The 20,623-nt window shown below is 40.4% G+C and overlaps 1 protein-coding gene across 1 annotated transcript; it reads left to right on the forward strand.

Moving 5' to 3' along the window:
• Positions 1-6,235: 6,235 nt before the first annotated feature.
• On the forward strand, positions 6,236-20,250 carry p4hb (prolyl 4-hydroxylase, beta polypeptide). The gene is made up of 11 exons (XM_071505158.1): positions 6,236-6,554; positions 8,245-8,451; positions 9,658-9,791; positions 10,071-10,208; positions 12,821-12,925; positions 13,066-13,191; positions 13,368-13,568; positions 13,786-13,906; positions 14,708-14,889; positions 16,749-16,865; positions 18,592-20,250. The coding sequence occupies exons 1-11, from the start codon at positions 6,416-6,418 to the stop codon at positions 18,673-18,675; spliced, it is 1,554 nt and encodes a 517-aa protein (XP_071361259.1). The 5' UTR covers positions 6,236-6,415; the 3' UTR covers positions 18,676-20,250.
• Positions 20,251-20,623: the final 373 nt, after the last annotated feature.

A 20,623-nucleotide genomic window follows, 5' to 3' on the forward strand; every position in this document is an offset into this window, starting at 1 on the left:
CCTGAAAGACAAGTTTCCCAACTTTAATCAAATGTGTTATCTTTCGTGATGCCATATGATAACACACACAAACACACAAACACACACACACACACACACACACACGGTTTTCATCGTGACTGGTTAATAACTGTGTGAGGTTTAGACACAGGTTCACTCATGGAAAACATCAACAGCCTGTTGAGATGCAGCTGAACAATTGAATCATGTTACATCCTGTTCACCCACATGTGGCAGATATAGCTGTTGTGTTGCTGAATCTAGATCTGAAACAGATTAAAAAATAAAGTCCCTGAAACTTACTTACTATGTCTTGCTATGACATAATTATATGTTTTTATTTAACCTTTACCAGCGTCGGTTTAAGTGTTTGATGTATTTTTGTGTGTTCATTTAGTCTTATTTTGCTATTATTTACCACTAGAGTGCACCATTGCACCAATAATATACAGTAAATAATTCTTCCTCTAACCTCACAGTAATTTAAGTTTGTTGCTGGTACATGGATCCACCTTGTGGCAAAACATTTCAGTGCACTACAGGCTGTTGTGATAAAACACATTTTTATAAAATTACATTATCTTGCATTGAGTGGGAGGCAATTGGCAGAAATGAATGTAAAAAAAAAATACAATTTTAGAACACAAATATCATGCAGATATGTCATGCAGAAGTAAGAAAGGAAAGATATTTTAATTACACCACATGCAGCAGAAAAAACACATGGTATTTATAGATGCAGAGTCATTTGACCCGAGTGTAAATGCCGATTAAACCCTTTTTCATTGCCAATGAAACCCAGATGTTAGCGGGTCTTAGCAGGTTTTCTGACCAGTGAAATATGGGACTATATTTTTAAATATCAACAATAATGTAAAGGGACCACTCTCAATTTAACACCCACAGAAATATATCACCCAACTTTATAGGTCATCTCTAGTCTATGGGACCTTTTAGCATCTTTGAGCTCATTGTTTTGGTTTTCTGGCCCACCTCATCAACCTGGTTTACCTCATGTATCAGGCAGCTATTCTCAACAAAATAGTGTAGCCCCACTGTGTACTCCCTTCTCAACACCAAATGACACACAAATTAAGGCACTAACTTGTAAACATATGGAGTGAACAAACACTTTAGTGTCTAAATAGACAGATATCAGAATCATTACTCCAAATCCTAATGTTACTCTATCTCTCTGTGGGATTATAAATAGGAAACTGTTTGCTAACACGTTCACCAGAACGTCTTTATAAGGTTATAATATGTATGATGTCTTTTGTGTTTGTCCTACATGAATATTGTGTCTTAGATCAGGCTATGTGCAAATACTACATTGTAGTGGCCTCGCTATGTAAGAATCTGCAAACATTAATTTAATTACATACAATTCTTCTTGTTGATCAACTATGATCTTTTTCTCTCTTACACACACAGCTGTGTTTTACTGTCTTTGAGTGTGACTGAAAAAGCACTTCTATAATAATGATCAATGTGATGAGAAACGGCTGTTAGTTTTGACATTAGTTTTTGTGGTAATTTTGCAGAAGAGAGACATGAGACCAAAAGAGGACAGAAATGTTGTTGTGTCACTTATTTCTTATGCAAGGCCATTGAGCAAACAGCTTTGCATGAACTGAGGTGGAACAGGCTCACCGATATACATCACTGATGTACAATATGACTCTGAGAGGCCACAGGATGTCCATGGTAAGGGGGAGGTGGCTCTTATAAAGGCATTGCATGGGTACCCTGCACCTGTAGTACACTCTGGAAAAACATCATTTCCAAGTATGTGTAATTTGTGAAAGAACCCACACCTCCTTCCAACACAGTGTCTATCAGTAACCTGCTCCTTTTAAAGATAGATTTAATTGACATCCTTTCACATGCTGAACGGTATAAATGAAACATGCTGGTAATTTTAGCTGTGACATCAGTGCCCACACTGTTGATTACAAACTCACATCATATTCAAGAGTTCCCTGTAATTGAATGTCCTCTCTTCGCTAACCTCAAGGACTCCAGGGACCTGCACTAGTAGCATTGGCATGGCAACTGCACTTTTGTAATGAATAAATGTATTTTAAAGGTGAACGTCTGTCTCCTCTCTATCTGCCTCTGCCAGCATCCTTATTAAAATCCCATTATGCTTTAATGACCTGACTTCATCCAAATGGTCAAAACATGAGCTCCAGCACTGTGTGTGCCGATCAGTGTGTGCTCATCTTTCATTCTGTCCTCCTGCTCTGAATTCATTCTGCCTATCACTGAACTTCCTGGTGCAGTCATTCATATGAACATTAGATTTGCTCTTTACAGCCTTCTGGTTCACTCAAAGTCATAATTGCCTGCTGTACATCTCTAGTTGGACAAAAAAACACAGAACTGATCAATATTATTTTGAATCCACAGAGGTGTGTTCACCATTCATAGAATATCCTCAAATCAATACCTGGTGCTGTTAGCTACAATACATATTCCTATATATTTATAAACATAAACAAAGTGGAAGGTACAGCACATTAACTTGAGAACTCCATGTAAGCACAAGTTTGGGCTGTTGGTATGTTACCTGTGTATCTCCATTTTATATACTTTCATACTTCCCCTGCGTTGACCTCTGTGGGTTAAACAACATCACTGTGAAAAACAAGTCTACTCCCATTAATCAACTTTGCTTCTGAACCCCTTCAAGGTGCCACCATATTCACAACGTTGAACCTCTGCATCGCCAAACAACTGGTGCACATCACAGAGGGAGACGAGTGGGGAGCTGTGTTTAAAAACCCTACTTGGCCACTCTTAGTATCTGGTGATGCTGTTTGGTTTGACCAGCGCCCCTGTACTTTTCCAGGCTTTTAACAATGTGCTGCAAGATTTCCTGAGCTTTGTGTTTGTTTGGTCTCTACTAACTCCTGAGGGAACTATCTGTCTCTTTAGCTGCTAAAAGCTCCTATATGTTCACCAGCCAGTCTGTGTCTGTCTTGTTTGTTGCTGAGCAGGTAGTGCACAAGCAGCTTTAAAGCGTTTTTGCTGATAACAGCTGCTTGCTGTGATAATGAGTTGTGGGAGAATTTATAAAGCTCCATAAAGCTGAGGGGAGCTGTTTTAAGTAAAGTAAATAATCTCTAATTTTAGTTTTCTTAAAATGTAAACACTCAGACAACACTTTTAATATTAACAGCGACTTTATAGTGAGACTGTTGCATTTGGCTAAAAGGATCAAAGGCAAAACACTTTAAGACTCCTTTCCCTTATCTTTTAGAGAGTTGAAGCTATGCCAAAACCCCACACACTACACATAAAAAAGCTTCCTGCATATCATTTTTATTTTAATCTCTTTTTAATTCCTATCTCCTCTTGTCATCATACACAGCAGACTGTTCACTGTTGACCTGCCTGGTTACATAAAAGTTAAACAAATAATAAAAAGGAAATGAAATTTACAGAACTGCAGTCAGCAAGAAAAATGTTTGCATTTAAAATATGTCCTTGATAAAATAAACTGATAGCCTCTCTCTGCACCTGTAACTTAGTTGTCTCATGACTTGCTTAGCGCAGTGACTTAACATGAAAGGTACAGCTGAGAAGGGGAGTGTGGAGATCACACACAGTGACTGTACTCTAAATGCAGTAAAAAGAGCATGAAGAGTTAGGGAATTTGTTTTCAAAAGTCACCTGAGTTGCTTTACAAACTCTAATAATTCCATAATATCAATGACTTAATAAAGTGATGTGTTATGATAAGGGTCTTATTTTGAAAGGAAGCTATCTTGGTTTCTCTTGTGTGACAGATTCCAGGATGTAGCCACCCCCTGTGCAGGAGTGACAAACTGTCAAACTGCTGCAGCCAATCAGCTCACACTACTCACTGCTTTGTCAAACTCATTCATGACACGTATGATTTGTATTTGTACAAAGAGAGGGAGACCTTGTGCCTCTCTGTGTGAACTGAGACATTTAAATGCTGAATTACATAAAGTGTATGTTTTACAAGCACTATTACTGCATAAGCATACAATGGGTCCGTTATCCTCTGTGAAATTTGACTAAATCTAGTAAGGGCAAACTAAACACCAGTCTATGGAGTACTGCAGTCATTACCTGAATATGCTCTGTACAAAGCCTTTACGTAAACAAACTTAAGTGATTATCCATATGATACTATGGCAACCATATCATATCACATTTCACAACAGCTCCAACATCACAGATGTTGAAGAAAGGGACCTAAGGATGAATACTAATTTACCTTAATAAGGTTGCTTCAGTTAGAAAGAACTGAACCAACTTTTGATCCTGAATCTCATTTTATAGCCCATCTGCATAAAATGTGGTGGGTCACAGACAGAGCTTAATTGCATCATATTGAAAAACACCTTCTCTTAAAATGCAGTTAATGGCATTAAACAGAAATGCCCCTGGACTACTACTGAACTTGTGAAGATTTTTGAATGCTGTATTTTGAAATTGAATCCCTCCAGGATCCCCCCTCTTTAACCTCCCCCCATTAGCATGATAGACAGTTTTAGCACAAACTCGTGCTTCCTTTGGCTCAATTATTTGTCCTGTCCCTGACTGTTTCCTCATCCTGTCATAAGTGTCATAACCGGACTGACTGAAGTGCCACAAGATGTAGTGTTACTGTCACCTTGTTTCAAACTGTCTTTTAACTACCAGTTAATCACACTTCCTCTCTCTTTACTACATAAAGTAACAATTTGGTAGAAAAATGTGATGACAATGAAACACGATAAAGCATACCATATTAAAAAAAACAACTTCTCTTAAAATGCAGTTTGTTGCATTAACACAGAAATCACCCTGGACTACTGGTGAACTTGTGAGGTGGTAGTTTAATGTTAGTGCAGTCTTCACTTCTATGCAGAGGGAAAACATGAGCCAGGTTTAATACTGTATACACTGTATAATATCCTATATAATTTCAGGTTTGTAATATCTTGTGGGGCCTCATGTAAAATATCAGCAGTCAAAGGCTGAACACAGACCTGACACAGGCTGCATGAATATACAGTAACTGCGATTTGCAGGAGGTGTTCCTTTATAATCATACTCAAACAAATGCCAGCGGCAAAATTAACTGATATCAATGTGATTTGTTGATAAACCGCTGTCAGATTTAAAACTTGGAAAGCATTTGTATTGAATTTGGCCTCCTTCCTCAGAATGTAGTTGGGTGTAAAAATCCTAACTAGGTCGATGTAGTTTTCTGACCTAATCTGCAACCACAGTTGTGCATTTGTTTTTTAAATGATGACTGCTTGGTTAGGGGCACTGCATACCAAAACGAAAACATAACCACAAAGGTGAAGCACAGTGGGGGATTATTTGGGGTGGTTTTGCTGCCTCTGGGCCTGGAAAGCTTCTCATTATCAAAGGGAAAGTTGAGTTTATCTTACAGGATAACATCAGGGTGGCTGTCCACCTGCTGAAGCTCAGCAGAAGCTGGGTGATGCAGAGCAACTATCAAAGTAAATCTACCACAGAATAACTTCTGCAGTAAGTTTCACATACTTTTTTTGCCACTGTTATGTGTGATCTACATCACATACAAGATGTAGTGTTACTGTCACCTTTTTTCAAATGGTCCTTTAACTACTGGTTAATCACACTTCCTCTCTCTACTAAATGAAATAACAATTTGGCAGAAAAATATGATGATGTCAGTGACAATACTGTTTCTGTTTTAAATCCCTTGAGCAGCCAAACCGAATTATTTGCATGGCTGGATTGAGTGAACATAACTTTCCAATCTATCCTTTGTTATCAGAGTGTAAACAGATGTGTCATAGATAATCATAAGTCATGTGACATATATGTAAGTGCTAGTCATCACTCAGACTTTGCCCTTTTACTTACAGTTACATAGACCTCATAGCCCAGAGCCAAAAAACATAGGCCTATTGTATGGCTCTGCACCCAGGTTACATCTTAGATTACGTTTTATTTATTTACATAAACAAAATAAATATAACCTGGTGCGGCTAGAATAAACTGTGTTTAGATATAATTTTGTCCATTTACACGGTGGTGGCGATTAAAAATCATGTTTCCAGTTCATTTCTCTATGATCATTCTGCGCTATCATTCACGGCTGATGTGTAAGCAGAGAGCAGGGAGCGCCGCTCATTCACTTCCAGGTGCAGCCCGTCGCGGTCCAGTCACATTTCAACACGAACTGCTTTCGGCCTGATAAATGCGCATGCGCACTACAGCTGACCCCTCCGGTCTGCGTGCAATGCCACGTTAGTAGCGGTACACACAAAATACCAGCTACTCTCCCAACCTTAAACAAGGAAGAAAACCAAAACTGAGACCAATTTCTGTGCTAAACCGTAACCGACCGTGTCTACAGCTCTACTCTCTCTGTCAGGAAGCGTACTCGACAGCAACTATGTTCAAGTTTTTGCTCCTCTGCACACTGGCTGTGGCCAGCAGGGCTGAGATCGCTGAAGAAGAAGATGTCCTGGTGCTCAAGAAAAGTAACTTCGACGAGGCTCTCAAAGCTCATCCCAACCTCCTGGTTGAATTCTGTAAGTAACACCACAGCTACAAAATATCGCCAGCTAACGCTAGCTATCCCCTGCAGGCTTGCCGGCTGCTCGGTTAGCTAGCTAGATTACGCCTGGGTCAACGGTAGCATTAAACTTTGACACTTTTGACAAGTTGCTGCCGTTGCTAGCTAACTTACTGATGTCGTGCTCAATTTTGCATCCATGCGTGAACCTGTTTCACTCAGTTGCTCACCAGCGAGTTGCTCACCAGTGTAAAAAACGTACGGGATATTGTTTGTCAATCTGCGTTTTCTCTTTGTCAGACTATTTCCCTATAAATTTGACTAGCTAGCACCGAGTATCCTCGAAGTGCGACCTGATGCTGAACAAATACGACACTTGGCACAGTACAGTAATCCTCAGCTTATTTTACTACTAATGTAAATCACATTACAATTCTGTTTAGCAATATTTTTGCTCTCATTTGGCTACAGGGACAGTATGGTATATAGACAGTTATTAGCGCTGCATTTAATTGTACCCCCCCACAAAAAAACGGCAGTGAGTGCATCACAACCTTTGCCGTAAGCAGTAATAACCTACTTCTTATAAGTAGCTAGAAGCTAAAATAGTGGGTGAATCAGTACAGTGATCAAGTTTCGATTGCTTGCTGCGGTTTCATAATGCAAGTTCACTTTTCCTGCACCCCGGAGGTCTTATTTACTGTAATTTAAATGTAGTAGTTGTCTTTTAGTAACTTATTTCCGCCAGTAGTATGATCAGTTTTCATAGCCAAGGCTTATATGAGCCACCTCTTCATAGCTAACAGGCCCATCCCGCTTCACTTTTGTCAGATTGTTGTCCTGCTCACATATTTTCTGACAAATATGTGGACCAGTCAGAGATGCCCGAGGGGGAGACTCTCCAATGAGCTCAGGATGGGGAGGGATGAAGGCTTTGTTTGCCCCACGTATTTCTCAGCTGGGCGGGATCGCCGTGTGTATGTGGGGCTAGGTTGACGTGTACAAAAGTTCATCTGTGCGTCTATATTGACTGGACTGGGACAAGGAAGTTTTGTTATTTGTCAAGAATCGAAGGTGATGCAATGCAGGTCACTTTATTTGACGTGTCGTTTCTGATTAGGAGATTGTCTGTATGGAATTTGTGTCCAACTTTTACATGTAGGATTCGACACCATGGCTTATGAATTAACATGTGAAACCACAGTTAAAATTAAATTAAGCCACATTTTTGTGGAAATCTGCTCCAGCCACCATGTATTCCAACGATCTTTCTGCATTTTATTAATACAATAGGTTTTGGCCAAGTGTTAGAGTTTTTTTCTGTTGGATAAGAATCAGAACTGTTAACAATCTAATTACCATTTTGATCAGTAATCTAAATAATAAATAATAATAAAGAAATAAATGTCATTGGCTGATTATATGAACACAAATGCAAGGTCCTGGATTTATTTGTTCTTTCATTTCCGTTATACCAATATAGAATGAATATTATGGACTTTCCATTGGTTGTCCAGACAAACCAGAAAATTCAAGACCATAATGCAAATGTGTCATTATTTCTGAGTAAATGACAATAGCTTTTGTGCAACCCCTTATTTGTCATGCTTATATTTTTCCTGTACGTGTTTTCCAATAATGTCATCGGCTCCTTCACTCTAGTATGTTTCTCAACAGTGATGCAAACCTCTGTGTTTACCCTGCAGATGCCCCATGGTGTGGTCACTGCAAGGCCCTGGCTCCAGAGTATGCCAAGGCAGCAGGCATGCTGAAGGCCGAGGGGTCAGAGATCCGCCTGGCTAAAGTAGACGCGACAGAGGAGTCTGAACTGGCACAAGAGTATGGTGTCCGTGGATACCCCACCATCAAGTTCTTCAAGGGTGGAGAGAAAGAGTCACCTAAAGAGTACTCTGGTGAGTATTAAAGTGTTTTGTTGGTACAGATTTGCTTACATTAGATAGATGACTTAGACTTAGAAGTTGGGAGCAGTGGTGGGAAATTAACACCATTCAAATACTGCATGTAGGTGTGTGTTTATGCAGGTCATAGTTTTTGTTTACTCAGATATAGTCAATATATTCAACCAGTTGTAATGTTCTTATTCTCCTAAATGACATCAAACAACTTTCTGGATTTTAAAAAATGTCTTTTTCTCTGTGTTAGTCTCTAAATTTGGTTTTCTTTTTTTTTCACTACTTGATGTAATCTTGAGTAACCTCTGTCATAGTCAAGTGAATGAAAAAAAAATTTGTTGTGTAATGTTGTGAGATCCCATGTAGATGGCAAAAAGAACCAGATCATACAACTGGAGGCACATTTGCTTTCTTCATTGTGGTAATGTGATCTGCACAGAAGCAGAAACAGTGGAGTCAGTCACTGTTTCTGCCAATCAGCTCTCAGCAACACGACTGAGACATAATGTAGGCTGGCCCTCCTCTGCACGTTCCTCACACGCTGACTCTGAGCCTGGCCTCCGAGCTGGGTAGAGGTATGTGCAGTTCTTCACGTCGCCTCTCCTCTGCTGGTCGGGGCCAGGTTCAGTTTGGAAAGGGAGGAGAGAGCAAGTTGGGATATTTTTGTGGAAATGACTACTCTGAGTTGAGTACAGCTTCTAGAAACACCCTTCTCTCATCTCCCACGTACTGCACCAAGACCACATGTTGCACCGCTTCATCAACTCTCAGTGATATTGCTCCTGCGTTGCATCACTCTGGCAGCCAGGTCTGTCTTTTTAGTTCCTCTTTAGTTGTAATAGTTTTACTCTAAAGAAAGGGTGACATTTTTTGCAACCTCATAAAGTTGCTGTAATGATTCCAATATACAATATAGTGCTTCAATTTAAAAGTCAGAAACAAAGGAGCAGCATTCTGTATTGTCATCTGAAGCTGTAAAAGCTGTTACAGGTTTCAGAAATGCGGATGTGGTCTGTTTTTACTGTATTAGATTTTTCACTTTCAAAATGCACTGAAACTTTCCCACCAGAGAATTTATGAAGAGCGTCTCTTTGCCTCCACTCTTAGTAGAGGAAATGCAGATTAACTTTTAACATCTGCTCCCCCTGTGACTTCTGACTTGTGATGTCAGTGCATAGAGAATTACCTTGAGTTATTGTGTTGCAGCTGGGAGGCAGGCAGATGACATCGTCAGCTGGCTGAAGAAGCGCACAGGCCCGGCTGTCGCCACACTTGCTGGGGTCACAGAAGCTGAGTCTCTGATCGCTGACAGTGAGGTGGCAGTCATCGGATTCTTTAAGGTACCACTCTGATAAAGGTTTAACTAGATAACAGGTCAAGATTTATATAGGTAAAAAGCTCTTTCCTTTTGTTTATATTCTACACACCTTTTGGTTAGATTCTTGTAATACAGTTACTTTCCCATGTGCATAGACTATCAAATCTCAATAAAAAACATATTCCTCCACAGCTGTGATGCTTTCTCAATTCAAGAGCTAAATGTTTTTTAAGTAAGTTTTAGCCATAGGGGATTATTTGCACTGGGCCTCATGTTAAGCAAAGTTCTCATGTGTCTGTAGGATGCTGAGTCTGCTGGTGCCAAGGCCTATGAAAAAGCTGCTGAAGCCATAGACGACATTCCCTTCGCCCTGACCTCCAATGATGCTGTTTACTCCAAGTTTGAAGTGTCCAAGGACAGTGTTGTCCTCTTCAAGAAGGTGACTTCAAGTTCTTAAGTTTATTTTTTCACTGTTTCAAAATAACTCATTTAGATGTCGTAGTGACACAAATGGTGCATCTACATACATGTACAGTCTTTTTAGTCAAACCTCTGGACAAGCTGGTTGCAGGACGGATTTTTAAATGGTTGACACATCATTATTTTTAGTAGTTACTCACTGTCCCACGTCTTATCACAATATATTGTTAGTAGTTTATTTAAGGCTTTGGATCAGCTTGGGAAACACACTCATATGTGCAAGCATTTACAGTCATGCTTCAGAAGACACTAATGTGTTTTTAATCTAAACTTTGGTAACATGATGCTGTCGACCTCATGGGATCCCTCTCCGTTGCTAATCTTGGCCTGTCTAGGGTCCTTTTTAACGTTTAAGATGTGTGCCTGCCTTTGGGCCTGTTGCTTGACCTACCCAGTGAATGACCTCAACAGGTTGAGCTAATGTTGATGAATGGTAAAGAGCTTTATTTGGTGATAGTCCATCGTTCGAGTAGCCCCATTGGCTGAATGGATAGCAGCTGAATGCCTCGCTACAAGTCCAAATGGACAATTTTTTCTTTTTCCCACCTCTTGTAGGTGGGAAGGTAAAAACTTACAGAAGCTCTAGAATACAGTAACAGAGAGCAGGTGACATCTGCCTTCTGTCAGTGTTACTGACGACAACCATCCCTAGCAGGTCAGAGAGCAGCGCTTTCTTATCAGCAAAATATTATGTCAGTCAGTGTGTGGATTTGTCAAATTGGGTCAATGTCCAGAGTGTCTGTCAATAAAAATGAAGCAACCCCGTAATCTGAGGGTGTTTGATTTCAACTCCTTCATTCCAGAAAAATGCACCACAGCATCATTTAACAACAGCAGATAGTGCTTTATCCTGCACCAGAGCTACAGAATATATATTCTTTAAGTTTGTCATTGTTTATTTGAGAGATGCTCTTATCAGTTATATTAGTCGCCATGGTAACATCATTTAACATGTTTAGAAAATGCTTAGCACTTTGACAAAATGACAGAATAGAGTGTGGTGGTTGCTCAGCTCGGAAGCAGTTCAGCTGAAAGGATTTGTATCGCATTCCCATTTTCTACTCTTGGAGTTTTGTGTTTTTAAAAAAATGGAAAATACTTAATGCTGACAATGAGGCACGTGTGCTGAAATCTGACCCCATTTCCTAGTTTAGGTTTGTTTTAATAAACTAACAAGTGTGAAGCTCATGCTTCCTAAATACAAATGGTTATTGATGTAATTGCAAAACAATAAAAGAAAAGTCCTGACAGAAGAAATGTTCACTTGACACATAAATATCAAACAACTACAGTACAACAGTCACTCAGTTGTTGCCAGTTTATTAGATGCAGCTAAATAAATGCAGCCGGATATAAATGGGTTTGACATAATATTAGAAACACCCTCAGTATGATGCAGCATACTTCAACATGACCAGAAACTACATCCTCCAAAATGATCATAAAGGGAATCAACCCCTCTCTGAAACTGAGAGTACATCTTCAAAAGCATCAGTATGGAATAAAAAGGAAATCTTCAAATGCAGGTATAGTTTAAAGTAAAACATAATCACTCACTGTAGTGCCAACACCATTTACTATAGTTTGATGATTGTTGTTTTAATGATTGTTTCATGCATATTACTTTAATATATGGTATTTACTGTTTTATTACATTTTGATTCATTTAAAGACTGCAATGATTAATGGAAGGACTATTTTGATCATTAAAATTGTAGTCATTTTTCAAAAAATGCCAAACATTCACTGATGCAAGCATCTTGAATGTGTTTTTTTGTCTTATGACAGCAAATCTTTTTAAATTTGGACTGTTTAATTAATAAATTATCTCCTTGAGTTTTGTGAAATTGGAACAGGCATTTTTTATTATTATTTTCATACACAATTAAACAATTAATTGAATAAGAATGAAATGGAAATAATCATTAGTTGCAGCCCTAGTTAATGTTTAACCATCATGCCTCTTATCACTTTCTGTTCTGGTACCTTGTCATCATTATTTTTAACATTTTATAGTTTGCAGTAAATCGGTAATGAAATAATGTCCAGCAGCCCCAGTTGCTTCAACAGGAAGCAACAGACTTTAAATATCTCACTGTGTAGCTGCACTCACTCCTTTCAGTCATGGATGATCTTTCATTTTGGCACATGGACCAAGGCTTTTGTCTGGCCTCTGATCTGCGTTAGTAACTTCACCCTGATACAAGCATGGCTGACATGTGGGTTCGTTGCCTCAGTCTTAATAAACAACTGGGGTCTTTCATTTGTTTATTGCAACAGGGGTTGAGAGCTTAGGTTTCATAGACTCAGTCAATGCCCACAAGGCTGGCAGCATGCCAGTGGCCAAATGTCCTTTCTCCTATTGTGTGCCAGTAACAGCTACTTGGCAAAGGTTTACCACTGCTATTCTTAACACCCAATAAAAGTCTGTTTGGTCCTCTGGATCTTGTGTTGGCTGGGGTTTACCCAGAGATTTTTCAAGCGGTTTGTCCGGTAAATCTGTGGTGTTCACAGGCAGACTAGATGGGTGGTTAATGTGTGAATCTAAACGTTTCTGTGTTTCCTTTACAGTTTGATGAGGGGCGTAATACCTTTGATGGAGAGCTGACCAAAGAGAAACTCCTGGCTTTTGTCAAGGCCAACCAGCTGCCTCTGGTCATTGAGTTCACTGAGCAGGTAGTGACTGGAGCCATGCACATCAATGTGACTGTTAACATCTCATTTAACCTCTCCACAATATTGTCCACAACAATAAGAAATGCAATTCCATGTCTGATACCCATATGTCAAACTTGTGTGTTTCTGTTTTCTGCAAGACCGCCCCTAAAATCTTCGGTGGAGACATCAAGTCCCACATCCTCATGTTTCTGCCCAAAGCTGCCTCAGACTTCCAGGACAAAATGGACCAGTTTAAGAAAGCCGCAGAGGGATTCAAGGGACGGGTAGGTGAACAAGAGACATGTCTTTCAAAGTGCACTTATCATTAGCCTGTGTTTGTTGTGTGTCCTGTTAACATTAGAAAACATTTTTAATTTTAAAGCTTTGCACAGCCACGATATATTGCGTAACATTTTGGGACAAACTCAAAATATTGACCCCCTCCTCCCTCCCTATCCAGATCCTATTCATTTTCATTGACAGTGATGTGGATGACAACCAGCGCATCTTGGAGTTCTTTGGCCTGAAGAAAGAAGAGTGCCCAGCCATCCGTCTCATTACCCTTGAGGATGAGATGACCAAGTACAAGCCAGAGAGCGATTCCATCACAGCAGAGAGCATCACCAAATTCTGCACACTGTTCACTGAGGGCAAACTCAAAGTGAGTGAGAGAGATAGTGACAGTTGAGTGGTTGGCTCTGCATATGTAAACTATAGGTAGACTTGTACATTAATTGAGGTGCTTAGTATTTGCAGTTTGAATATATACACACATATATATAACATACTGAGGACAATTGTTGGACAGCCACAAGTAATTAACTTGAATTAAATTCTAAACCCTGTTAATGCCATGGTCTGTCTGTGTTCTTTTACAGCCCCATCTCATGAGCCAGGACATCCCTGAAGACTGGGAAAAAAACCCTGTCAGGGTTTTGGTGGGCAAGAACTTTGAGGAGGTTGTCTTCGATCCCGCTAAGAATGTCTTTGTGGAATTCTGTAAGAGCCTCTGTCTTTATCCCGTTAATTTCTTTTTTATTAATGACCAAGGAGCCAGCAGAAATTTCCATCTGAATAGCATGAAAACACAACCGTCAACAGTCTCTGGGTTGTGGTGGTAAAGGGGTTCACCTGTTAAAGGGGTATTTTCAGACAGTCTAAGCTCAGTTGCTCATAGGTGAAAGATTTGGCAAAGCTTCTAGTTGCAGCATCTGAAACCCGAATCTTGCCCTTCCTTACTTTGCCCATGCTAAGCCCTTTTCGAATACCAAAGAGCTGATGCTGAGGTTTCACTCACACCTTTTCAGCCCCACTCTCTGCAAATTAATTTGTTACCAGAAACTGATGTTTAAAAGATCTGGTTAAATATAGCCACTGGATTTTTTTATAGTTATCCACGTCAACAAATTTGTACTATTTGTGGAGGAAATTTCCATCGCTGACTGTTTAAATACAGCCTATGGCCAGTCATGCAGAGCGGGGAAGACCCATATTCACTGACAGGTGGTGGTGGTGGGGTTCCTGGCCAGTCATAGGGGAGTAATACCATGAAGCTGAGGCTGCATGTGACATGTTGTGGGTTTGCCTGCTTCTAGGGATTTACTTTACTTGCTACTAAAATGAATGTTTAAGCAGCTCAGTAATAGTAAATAGAAATAAGTTGATGATTGAAATGTCACTGCTGAAATGATATTGCCCCTAAATGTGATCAATGATCAATAGCTAAATGAGCTAAAGCCAATGCAACTGTTTTGTCAGTAATAATTCAACACTAAACTGCTGGGCTTTTGTGATATTTAGATGCACCTTGGTGTGGACACTGCAAACAGCTGGCCCCCATCTGGGAGAAGCTGGGAGAGAAGTATAAGGACAGTGCTGACACCATCATAGCAAAGATGGACTCCACAGCCAATGAGATTGAGGCAGTGAAAGTCCACAGCTTTCCTACTCTCAAGTTCTTCCCTGCAGGAGAAGACCGCAAGGTGAGAGGCCCATCACTGAGTATTAGTTAACAGTTTTACATCCTTTAGGTCATCAGAACTTTCTAGGCAATATGTTCTTATTTTTACATTTGCTCTACAGGTGCGTGAAAAAAATTGATCCACATAGTAATAAAGATTCTTATCTTTTTATGATTCTGAATTGATTGACAAATCACATCTTCAGGGAACTTCCTCAAATTTGGGACAAATGTTCTATTCTATTCTAATTATGACACAATTATAGGATAAAACTATGATTTCCAGGGTCAACTTCATGGTGACATCAAAAATTCTGCTGGCCAATTCTGGCCATTATTCAAAGCTGTAACACAGTACCACAAAGGGACGTTGTAACCACATTTCCTGTAACTTGACTGTGTGGCGGACACATACAAACATTAGGCGGTAATTCTGGTTGTCTTATTATAGAATATTATAGAAGTTAAAAGATATTATAAAAAATAACTTGGTCTGTAGTCTGTTAGATTTCAAAACCCCTGTGTCTGTACAGCATTTTTGGATGACAATGGCTTTCCCCAGTACTAACGCTCTAGCACAGAGGCTGTTCACCACTGATGGAGATAAGTGGATAAGTCCATTTTTCCCCTCTTAACTCAAAAACAAACACACACACACTTCTGTTTTTGCAAAACATTAAACCAGTGATGTTGGTCAGTAAATGACATTATTATCCAGGAAGGCTGTCAGATGCTGAAGAAGTTAATGCAATTAACTTAAATAACTTAAATTTTAACCTCTGCATGCTCTCACACACTCTTTTCTGCTAGTCAGACCCTCAACACTACTTAGCTTTACTGTCAGTTCTGTTTCCTTTGCAGCTCAGTGGGCAAAGAACAAGGTTCTGTGGTTTGGCACACAGTGCACTGGAGTAAGAGCCAAAATATAGTGTCGCCTTGGTTTTTATTGACTCAAGATTCATTTTGAATCGAATCAATCATCAAATCATGCCACCAAGAATTGGTAGTGGATTGTGAGATTGGTAAAGCATGCCATGCCTAATTTGATTCGTAAGCAGAAAGAGAAGAATGGAAAATTATTAGTAATTCTTAGTATCTCACACTCATCTCTGTGAACATTGCCCTTTGTGTTAACTGATCATGATCCATCCATCTCCAGTCCTTCCAAAAAAATAGTTTTGCCCTCTCATTCGTTACATGCCTTTGCAGTTGTGAGTTGTAGTGATCTGGGTGCTTATTTGGATCCAACATCCATAGCATAGACACTTATCATTAGTGCCTCTTGATTTAGCAGTGTTAACCATGTGCAGAAACCTGAGCCTGCTGGCCTTGTAAGTTTCTGTACCATTATGTTGGTGTTTGGTTCCTGCTTGATGACTTCACTCTCTGAGAATCAGCCTGCACCTGCCTATTTCCAAAGCTCTCATGCTGGTTTTCGGTTTAGCAACCTTAAAGATGTGGTATATACTGGGGACACCCCAGAGTAAGTCTAAGGATTAGCTCATGACCCTACTTAAATGAAGCATGCAGAAGACCCAGGAGGTGGCTGAGGGAGGATGGTTCTCATGGCTGGATTTATGGCACTAAAAATTAGATTGGGTGCTTTGTAGTTGTCCTTTGATTGTCCTTTTCAAATGCAACCTTATTTTAGCAATCAACCCACTAGCTTGTTGCTGTGTCACTGCTCATAGATCACCAGTGGACGGCTTATTGGCACAATTTGAAGACAGAGTGCCAAGGTTTTATTGGCCGCCTTTTAAATGGCACACACGTGTGAAAGGCTTAATCGTATTTTTGTTTTTGCAGTGAAGCACATGTAATCATTATATAGACTTGAGGTGCAGATCTTTACATTTATCAGTTATACTGTCTGATCAACAGGTGATTGACTACAATGGGGAGAGAACACTGGAAGGCTTCACCAAGTTCCTGGAGAGTGGCGGTAAGGACGGCGGCGCCCCAGCAGGAGATGATGATGACGACGATCTGGATGCAGATGTAAGATCATCTCAACTGAGACGTATCTAATCACTTTATAGGAAGTAGCTCAGCAAGAGCACAGTTGTATCCTTATGAGAACTGATTTTCTACTTGTGCTACCCTGGTAGGCAGCGCTATGAGCTGAGCAAAACTCAACAATCGCTATCTTTCTGAGTGAACACAGCCAAAATGAAGAGAAATGGAGACAGTAGGCTATGTTAAACCAAACAAAACTCATCACAAACAAAACATTGTTAATTATTTACATTTAATAATCAGAGCATTCACCATAATCCCTCAAAATCACTGACAGGAGGTGCATAGAAACAGTTATTTATGGCGGTTCTCTGTCTCTTGTTGACTGTCCCTTCACTTCCTGTTAGGGACAAAAGTTCTGTTGACAGCCGTGAAAAGCAGCAAGCTGAGAAACTGAACTAAGTGACATATTCTGTGTGTCTATCGATCTGCACTGCTCTGGTTAATCACAGTGCAGCACCTACACACACAAACGGTGCTTAATTGACAGTCAGTGTTGCAACCTTTGGTTATATGTGGGGATGCCGATGGGAAACTTGATAAGTTGATACTATGTCAGGGCAATTTAAGTTGATACTACCACTGATGATAAGTGTGAGTCGTGCTTTCTAAGAAAGATTACTATTTGGGACCAGAAAATGCACTCATAATCATTTTCTAGAAACTCAGTTCTTGCAAGTTGAAGTTTACGCACTGAAATATGGTCTAATTTTCAGTCTTTTTTTATTTTTAGATTACTTTTTGGACTTGAGTCTTGTTATAAAGCCAAAAGTCAAGTGCTTAGAGGAGCATGCACATGTCTCTGGTTGAAACTCTAGTGCTTTTTGGAGGCATATTTGGCATCATTCCTGAAACTACCCAAAATAGATTCACAGGACTAGGTCCTTTGAGGATTTCAGGTTGTAACCTTAGAACTGACCCACTTGGCTTTTTTTGGAGGTGCAATGACATAACTGAACAAAAGCAATCATTATATGGGCAATTTAATAGCCATTTGAAGAAATCTGCCTGCTGATTTAAGAAAATGTGTCAAAAATGTCAAGCGAGCATCTTTATTGGTGAAAATTATATTTGCCAATCTGTCAGGGGAACCTGCATCCATGCCCTGGTCGAAGATGCATGGGATGCATTTTGGGTTTTAGCAAGCTCTCCCATATTGCATGCTTGTGTGCTACGACTCCGTTGCATCCAGTGCATATTAACGGGGATCCTCTTTACTACCACCTTTCCACTCCACTACAGCCACCATGCCCCCTTCCCAGAAGTCTAATTGCGGCAGCGTCGACTGCGTTCCACTAATTCCTCCTGCAGCTGTCATATCTGTTTACTGGGCTTAGCCTGGAGACCCGAACCTCCACATAAAAGCTGCACGTGCAACACTGCGGTCAACATGAGTGCCTTCCTTTATCTGACACAACTCCTCACCCACCTGTCCACAGACTAGACATGAAGGAATGGCTGTCCAAAACAAAGATGTCATCTATATGCAGATCTGTGGTTGTTGCACAGTGCAGTATTGTTATTCAGCCAGATGCCTCATCTTTCATCTACTATGTCTGAAAATGCTGGTGGAAGTTCATATTTTATCATTAAAGCATGTTGTCTGCACCTTGCATGTTTATAGTTTATAATCATCGTGAACTACACGTGCTTGGCAGCATTGAAGGATTCTGTTTTAACCGGTGATCCTCTCCTCTCTGCTCTCCAGGATTTGGATGATGTGGATGAAGGACAGGACGAGGACTCCGATGGCGAGGATGGAGGTGATGACGACGGACACGATGAGTTGTAAGAGCTGGCAGAGGAGAGAAAGGGAGAGAGAGAGGAGACGAGTCCCGCCCAAACCCTTCCACCCAGTCACCATCACTACCTTCACTTCCTTGTGGACCTTCCCTGTCCTGTGAACATTAATACTTCCCCTTTTAACTGCCTCTCAGTCAGTCAGTCAGTCAGCCGGCCTGTTTGCCAGCTTGCCAGTTAGTCAGTCAGTCAGTCAGTCAGTCCATCAGTAGCGTGGCAGGGCCTTTTTTTTTTTTTTTTTTTTTTTGCCAGCCACATCTCCAACCTCACAACTTCTGGCCAGACTGGTCTTGTCCCACCAGGGGGGACTCTGTGGAACAGCGCACCACCTCTATGGGAGACCTCAATGCCTTCTCTACAAAGCTCCACATCAGCTGTTTGCCTTGTATATTTCAAACCAAATGTAAAAATGGCATTGAGATCTAGTTTTCAAAAGTGTTTGTTTATCCTGATGAATTTGCTCCCTTGCTCTTAAAAAAGACACCTCACCATTGTTCAGTGTGGGTATGAGCTAAATGAGTGTTGTAACCTGTATCTGTAGGTAAGGGGGGTGCTAGTGTTCTTTTCCCTCTGATAGAAGTCCAGAGGACCAGAGTTTTGTGTGGTGGTTTTGTAAGGACTGAACTCTCAGGGGACAAGGGGCCATCCTATAGATGTTTTTTATTTTATTTTGCAACATCATCACTAAAATAAGCCCCACAGAGCTTGTCCAGTGTGGTGCAAAGCCCCCCTCCCCCCAATCTGTAGCTGAGACCAATAATTTTCTTTCTTTCTTGGTATGGGTTGGGGAGGGTGGGAGTTCTTTGTTTTCATTTCGTTCATACAATCTCCTCATTTCAGCATGGCTACTGACTATTTTCTAAAAGGAACAAACCTTAACTCTTTGGGGAAATCCTATTTTATTTAATTGTTTTCACTATGAGGTTTTTTGTTTTTGTTTTTTTTTTTTTTTAATTTAGGACTTGTCATTTTTAATGATGTACCATTGTGCCCAGCTGTAGCCAGTTGGCCCTGTTGGGGCAGAGTTGGCCCATGGACACACTCTCAGGCCTGGAATGGTTTTTGGCGCCAGTTCTGATAGGTCGCACTGCATTCATGCCTAATCAGAGATTCATTGTGGTTACTAAAGCAGACAGAGATTGGTACAGTTTTTGGTCTGAGAGAAGTGTCTGTTATATCTGAGGCGGGGAGGGAACAGTTGCACAGCCCCACCCCTCACCCATACTGTACCTCACGCATCCCTTTTGGCTCTACCCAACACCTTTGTTGCCGCAGCGTTGTGTGAGAGTGTGAGTGCACAGTGTGCTGTGTGAATGGTGTAAAAGTTGCTGTGACGTGTTGAATGATTAGTTCATATTTTCTGTTTTTCCATGAACAGGAGAATGAAGTGTGTGTGTGTGTGTGTGGTAGTCAGTGTGTGTTGGGCAGGGAGGGGAGGCTTGAGTAGAGCCAGGTGATGGGTTTGACAGCTGTACAGCGGTGGGGGAAAATTAATAAAGCATTCCATCATATCCAAATTGATGTGGAAAACGTGAAATGGTGGCCAATAAACAAAATATAAAAATAACTTTGTCTTAGTTTGTCTTCAGTGTTTTGTTTTTTTTGGTTTCTTTGTGTCAGGCCTCTGCGCTGCATGACTGGCGCAATGCTTTCAGGTGGTCCACACATACGTCCCTTTCTACACCCTGTTCAGGTGAAAGTGATATCTCAGTAATACCCAGAGGAAATTTCTTCAACATTGGTAGAAACTTTCACTTGGACTGAAGGATAAACTGATTACAATTTGGTGTTCAAAAGACAAAGGTTGTGTCACCTCACAAAACATGTTTCTTACTTTAACAACTCATGCTAATTAAGACACAATTTCACATAAATGCCTAATAGAATAAAATGGGTGTAGTCACGTCTTAGTTTAGCATTTTAACATTCGTTAATCAACA

This window comes from Trachinotus anak, unplaced genomic scaffold, assembly GCF_046630095.1.
Source record: "Trachinotus anak isolate AG129_WGS33_773 ecotype Australia unplaced genomic scaffold, CSIRO_AGI_Tana_v1 ptg000019l, whole genome shotgun sequence".
NCBI classification, from domain to species: domain Eukaryota; kingdom Metazoa; phylum Chordata; class Actinopteri; order Carangiformes; family Carangidae; genus Trachinotus; species Trachinotus anak.